Source organism: Nyctibius grandis, chromosome 11, assembly GCF_013368605.1.
Source record: "Nyctibius grandis isolate bNycGra1 chromosome 11, bNycGra1.pri, whole genome shotgun sequence".
Taxonomy (NCBI): Eukaryota; Metazoa; Chordata; class Aves; order Nyctibiiformes; family Nyctibiidae; genus Nyctibius; species Nyctibius grandis.
In genome coordinates this window covers 17813099-17819331 of record NC_090668.1, presented here as the reverse complement: position 1 = coordinate 17819331, position 6233 = coordinate 17813099, and the positions used below count along the sequence as shown (strand labels likewise).

The 6233-nt window shown below is 37.4% G+C and overlaps 1 protein-coding gene across 1 annotated transcript; it reads left to right on the top strand.

Annotated features, from left to right (window-relative positions):
- Positions 1–593: 593 nt before the first annotated feature.
- Positions 594–5816, top strand: CFAP161 (cilia and flagella associated protein 161). Its single transcript, XM_068410806.1, has 7 exons — positions 594–656; positions 818–907; positions 1045–1280; positions 2582–2666; positions 3479–3637; positions 4609–4682; positions 5630–5816. The coding sequence occupies exons 1-7, from the start codon at positions 594–596 to the stop codon at positions 5814–5816; spliced, it is 894 nt and encodes a 297-aa protein (XP_068266907.1).
- The last annotated feature ends 417 nt before the right edge of the window (positions 5817–6233 follow it).

Genomic DNA, 6233 nt, shown 5'->3' with positions numbered 1-6233 from the left:
TTTCGTGTACAGTGAGGCCTGAAAAGGCATAAGCGTTAAGCCAGGTGATCAGAAACCCCTCAGACAGGCGTGAGGAGATGAAGAGCAGCCTTGGGCCCAGCAGCATGGGCCTATCTCTCCAGGAAGACAGGGCTCAGCCAAACCACCCCAGGGGAAAACAGGCCTCCTGCTTTCAGAGCTCCCATGAGACTGGGCAAAAACACAAGGGAAACCAAATGGATTTTTTTTTTTTTTTCACTTGCCAAGGCCTTTCCCTGCTAGATGTTGGTCTGGTGGGTACGCCTAAGAGGGCTCAAAGACGAGGGGCTTGCTCCTGGGCGCCAGTGTGCCGTTTGCTCGAAACCCACCCACACTGGGCATGCCCAAGGAGGGGCAGTCGCCTTTTCTGAGCTGGTTTTAACATTTATTGCAGTTTTTTCCCCCTCAGGATCCCCCGAGGACGCCCTCGCCCCTCGCGCTCCCTCCCTCAGTTTTCGGGCGGAAAGAGCCCGCCCCCTCTCGCTCATTGGCGGGCTCTGCCTCGCCAGCGCCCAATCGCTAGCCGGAGCGATCGCCAAGGCGACGGCGAACGCCGTGCGGCCCAGGCGCCGGCCATGGCCGCCTACAGAGCCGGGGTGCTCATCGGCAACTGGCAGGAGGAGGCGTCTTTGGAGGAGGTAGTGGTGGAGCCGGGCCCTTCTCTCCTCTCTGGCTCCCGGGGAGCCTAGCCTGCCTCTTCACCTCCCGGTGTTTCCCCCTAATTCTTTAAATTCTGTTTAAAGCTGAGATTGCGAGTGCTGGATAACATGTCTACCCCCTCTCTCTCTTTTGAAAGCAGGACCGCTTGAGGGATTTTATGCATAAAAGAGAACGAGGAGAACTTTTAATACAGAAAATAAACAAACTTCAAGATAAACTTTTAAAGAAGGTAATTTTTAAAGAAGGTTATTGTCAATCCTCTATGACTCCAGGTAGAATGGCATAGCTGTTATTAGTGTTCTTTATGCATACTTCTGATATTAGATTCAGATAATTCTGTAAAAAAAAATGTATATTTTAATTTAGGTACAGCTGTCGGTATCTTACGATGGATTTATTCATTTTGGAGACACTGTGATGCTTTTGAACTCAGACAACAAATCCTCAGCGGAGAATTACCCTGGAGTGTGCAGCAGTCTGACTTTGGCAATTAATATGGATGAAATATCCATTTATTCAGCCGAATCATTGCCACGCCCCTGTGGAGTTAGCGCAGTCGAGAGCGTGGACCCTGTGGGTCGAAATACTTTTTGTATTTTAAGGTTTGGTACTTTACTCTGAGTTGTTTTCAATTATGTTGTTAGCTTTCAGTATCTTGTTTTGAGAAATATGCAATGAATTTTGCTAATATACAAATGGATTTGAGTAAGATTAATTTCTTTAAGAAAGAGTGTTTAACTTGGGTTATGCATTAAGCTTGATTCTGCTCCACATATTACTGTGAATAATTCCAAGGAAGTTTAAATCAGCTTAGAACTAGTCTGAAAACAGAATGGAGTTCACTGTATCATTTGGTAAACTCTGCAGTTGTTTTTAATGCGGTCATATTTCAGCTGTAGAATACAAAACATGCCTAAAAAGCACTTAGCATTATTCATTCTGCATATAAGGTCTCTAAAGCAGAAATTTGTGTCAATGCTTTTGCTGCACATGAAGTGGACAGTGTTTTTGTTGTCCTAAAAAAACTAACCAAACAGCATATTCTCTCTCTCAAAGACGTATTTAATTCCAGCTGTTTGTGGGACAAGAAACAGAAGAACAGAGTCCTGCTCAATAGTGGAAGGCTCTGCCTGAGTGCTTGTATTTAACAATAATAATAGAGCATAAGAGTACAAACTAACCCATATAATCCTGATTAGGCAAAACACTTTGGGTTAGACCTAAGAAAGAATTTTGATGCCAAGAGCATAATTTAGGCCTTCTAGAACTGCAACTAAAATATTTTTGCTTAGTTGCTGTCTGATCTTAGAGTCGTTGGCACTGAATGCTATCAAGTCCCTCATTAACTGACTAAGTTCATCAGCTACATAAGTTTTTTATGCTGAATATACTTAGAAAGCCTAGCACTTAATTTAGTGATTCTTTAGTGTAAAATACAGAAATCATTCTGGAAATGGGGATATACCAGCATGTATGTTGATGTAATGAACCAAATTATTGAATATCAGTTACGTATAGTATTAGCAACATATATTAAGTTACACACAAACACACACTGTTCTGCTTTTAGTCTATGATTTTTCAGATGATTGTATTAAGTGTGTTTTAAAGGGGGCCTCAGTGCTGAATTCCCATTGATTTTTCATTGAATGTTATCTTTCCACCCTGCATGTTAATGAATACGTCATAAAAAGTAATCAAAACAGTCTGTTTCTGTTCTGTTAAATATTTTAACCAGTAAGTATGAAATCTCTTTTCAGTTAAGATATTTTACCTGCTTTTAAAGGTAAACTTAGTACTAAGTGTTGCCACAAGACCTAACTATAGACGAAAACAAATGAAAGAAAGAATAGTAAAGCTGATTATTTGAATGTCACTTTCTTCCTTTTTACAATTTTAACAGTGTTGATGGAGGTGCAGCAGGTGAACCGGTTAGATTTGGGCAAAACTTTGGTCTTGGGACAACAGGAGGGTTTTCTGACCAAATGGTAAGGCAATAAAGCTGCAAATGGCAATGGTATCATATACTGATAGTGTGCATTTAATTATTGTATGTATATAAAGGTGTAGAGTGGTTCAACATCTTAGCTTTACAGAACAGACTCAGAATCATAGGTAGATCAAGACTACCAATACCTATTTAGTTTAGAAAGTTTATGCAACTTGCCTGAGGATCAGGTGTGTAGGCCAAGGGGGCTGTCAGCCAGAATGCCTGGATAAAGGAGATTTTAAAAAAGAAAAGAAAAAAAGGAAATTAAAATTAGCTTGTGATCATGAAAGAATTCATCATTAGAGGGAGATTTTTTTTTTTACTTTTTCTTTAAATAAATCCAAAATTAGAAGTTTTAATTTCTTGTGAAGCTGAATCTACAGTAGGTATATGAAGTAACATAATATTCTGTCATTCTGAGGGACCAGATTTCTGTTAAATTTTAACATTATTTCCCTCTGCAAATTAAAAGTAAATAAGACATTACATGTTACATATGCACTCAAAATAAATCACCACAACTTCGAAAAAGATTTCCCTCTCAACAACTACTTTAGTGAGAGAGAATCTTTGGAATGTAAATTCCATTTTAAATTAGTATTCACCAAGTCTGCATATAGAATAGCTACTTCATAAGTTTATCAACAACATAGAATCTAGATTATGAGTTTCGTATGTGTGGCTTTAGCTTGGCAGACTAATTTTTCAGGAGCCAAGAAAAAAATTTTTGTGTTGAAAAATATTTTCAAAAATTATATGTCTTATTTTTTTTATATTTATACTGTCCTTAATATATATTTTTATTTACAGTTATATCTAGCAAGTGACCATAAATCATTTCTAAGATTTGCTAAAAAATCTCGCCTTCAGCAAGTATTTCTGACAGAGGAGCTTTCCTATTTGACTTGGTGGCAAGCTACCTTCTTGGATCCACAGCTGCGTCTTGAATCTGAAGGATTTCCAGTTCCTGTAAGAAATTAAAACTGTAGAAAACATTATGAAGATTTAATTGAAACAGTAGATGGAGTACTTAGAAAAAAGTTGTGTCCGTTTTAGTCACATATTTTCCTTATGTAAATTCTGGCCTGTAATTTTAGGAGGGGGAGAGGGAAGGAACAATCTCTCTAACCAGGGAATCTGCATGTACAGCTATTAGGTTCTGCTGTTCATTTTGAGGTTGACTTGCTCAGTTTTTCTCATCAGAATTTTTTAAAGTTTGATGTTATCATGTTGTGAAGCTGCAGTACTTGGAATCTGCTTTTCAGGACTTCGAAGCACTAAATTCCATTCCCAATATTAGGAGCTGTGATTAATTAAGAACTCCTGTACATTAAATTTAAAAAGTATTTTAAAAAAACCCAAGGCATCTGAATAACTTATTTACATGAATCAGCTTACTAATAAACACAGTCAAAATTATGTAATTGTCAAAGACAACATTCTTTATTCACAATATTTATAAATGGAGGTGACTAAAAATTAATTGTTATACATAAAAAATTGCAAATTGGTAAAATACAAAAGTCCATTTCTAGGCTGTGTCCCCAAACCATCTGGATCTCTCATATGGCAAATATCAACTGTAAGTGGAATTACCTGATGGCACAGACCACTGGAATGACTCTCTACTACTTGCTTGACACTTTTTTTTTGAAGTGCCCAGCACAAGGGAGTGGAATGGAATTTATTGGACAGGAGAATTTGTCTGAGCTGAGGGCTAAGCATTTGGCTGGTCTGAGCTGTTAAGACAGTTGTGTTGAGAACTGATAGGGTATAAATACCTTACTATCAATGTACAGCAGTCTGAGAGTGATACAGAGCAATGTGAAATTACACTAAGCAGAAAATAAAAGCATTTAGTTTGAATAAGAATAGTTAAAATTGGTTTAAAACTGTCTGTCAAGTGTCTTCCCTTGTTTTTTGTTTTTTTTTTTTTCCAGGCAAACTCTAAAATGATTATTACTCATTGCCATACTAATCGTAGCTTAGCTGTTCCAAGGAACTTTTGGACAAGGTAAGAATAATTTGTAACTGGCAGGGATGTGCGTAATGATGTGCCAACATCAAGAATTACTGGAAGAAGAAAGATAGTTGCTTTAGGAACAGACAGAGGAAATGGAAAAGAACGGAGAATGCACATTCTCCTTTCCCTTATTGTATTTCTGGTCTGTAATGTGTGCCACTGTGATGCTGCAGACAATCAGCTCAGCCTTATTTGGTTTTCTTTTTTTTTTAAAATTCATATCATATACTTCTAGCCTTCTCTAGTTTTCTTGGGTGGTTCTCCCTTTGAATATCTTGAGCAATTACAGTTGTCTGGGGTTTTTTTGAAGAAAAAAATGATATACTAAGAGGTGTAAGGAGTAAGAGAACTAAATAAAAACACAGTGCATAAAACTGTATATTGCTTATGTCCATATTAATCAATCTCTCAACAAATTGAAGTTAATCCAACAATTCAAGTTAATATGCATGCATTAAATTAATATTGATTAAGCATTGTTAAAGAGTATACCAATTGTTTCCCATTAAATTCTGAGCAAGATCTGACTGAGGATTTGTATCAGGTTTTTGAGGATGAAACAAGGTCTGAAAGTTTGAGGCTGAAACAGTTAAGTAGCCAGAGTCTTCCTCAGTCAGAGAGAAATGGTGATGAGAACCTAACCAGCTTGTACATACTGAGTCGGTGTATCAGTGCCTTATACTGATGGGGCTGCTTTGGCTCTGAAGCTGGAAAGGTGTCATTTCCCTTTGATTTCAAATTCCTAAATTATTCCTAGGAAACAAAGTGGGCTATTGTGTTTCTTGTAAGGGTCTGATATTTGAAAGTGCATGGTGATCTTTCTGAATGAACCAAGAAAAACATGAGAAAACCTTGAACGATTTACAGACAGTGCAGATTTGCTGAATTTGTGTATATATTAATTCCCTCTGCCCATCTCCTTTTCTTTGACTTTGCAGGTCTTATTTTGGAAAAGAATATGAAGTAAATTGTCACACTTATCTGGACTCCCATAAAGCTGAAGAAGATAAGAATTACTGGTTAATAGTTACAGGAAATCCCCGTGATGAAGACGGTACAATGATTGATAGGCTAAACCCTCAGCCAGGTGGGATCAGAAAGAATGAGTTTCCTGAAGAGACATAGAATATAAAAATCCCAGACTTCAGCTGACAGAGGTTGATGAGATTCTGATTCTTGGTTTTTCTGTTCAGATTTTAGAGATGTTTATTTTAAAAATGGAAATGAAAGTCTACCATTAGTAATATTGCGTAATCTCATTAACTCATCAAGGTTATACAGTGGGCAAAAAGTAATAAAATTCGATGAACCATGCACAACACCAAAAATTCATGAAATGGGAAGGGTTCATTTTCCCATTTTCTCATTCACCAATGGCAAAAGATGTCAGAATCCAGGAAATCTAATATATTTCCACTACCTTACTGGCTTTCAGAGTGTATTTAACCAATTCTTCCAAAATCAAACCAGTGTCACACTTTTTAAAAGGATGAGTGTTCAGTTTCCAAAACACTGAAAAACTAACTCATGCAAGCTATCATG

Coding starts and splice junctions, on each gene's coding strand:
- CFAP161 (XM_068410806.1), top strand. CDS start 594: ATGGCCGCCTACAGAGCCGGGGTGCTCATCGGCAACTGGCAGGAGGAG. Junction 657..817: donor AGGAGGCGTCTTTGGAGGAG/GTAGTGGTGGAG, acceptor TTTTGAAAGCAG/GACCGCTTGAGGGATTTTAT. Junction 4,683..5,629: donor CCAAGGAACTTTTGGACAAG/GTAAGAATAATT, acceptor TTGACTTTGCAG/GTCTTATTTTGGAAAAGAAT.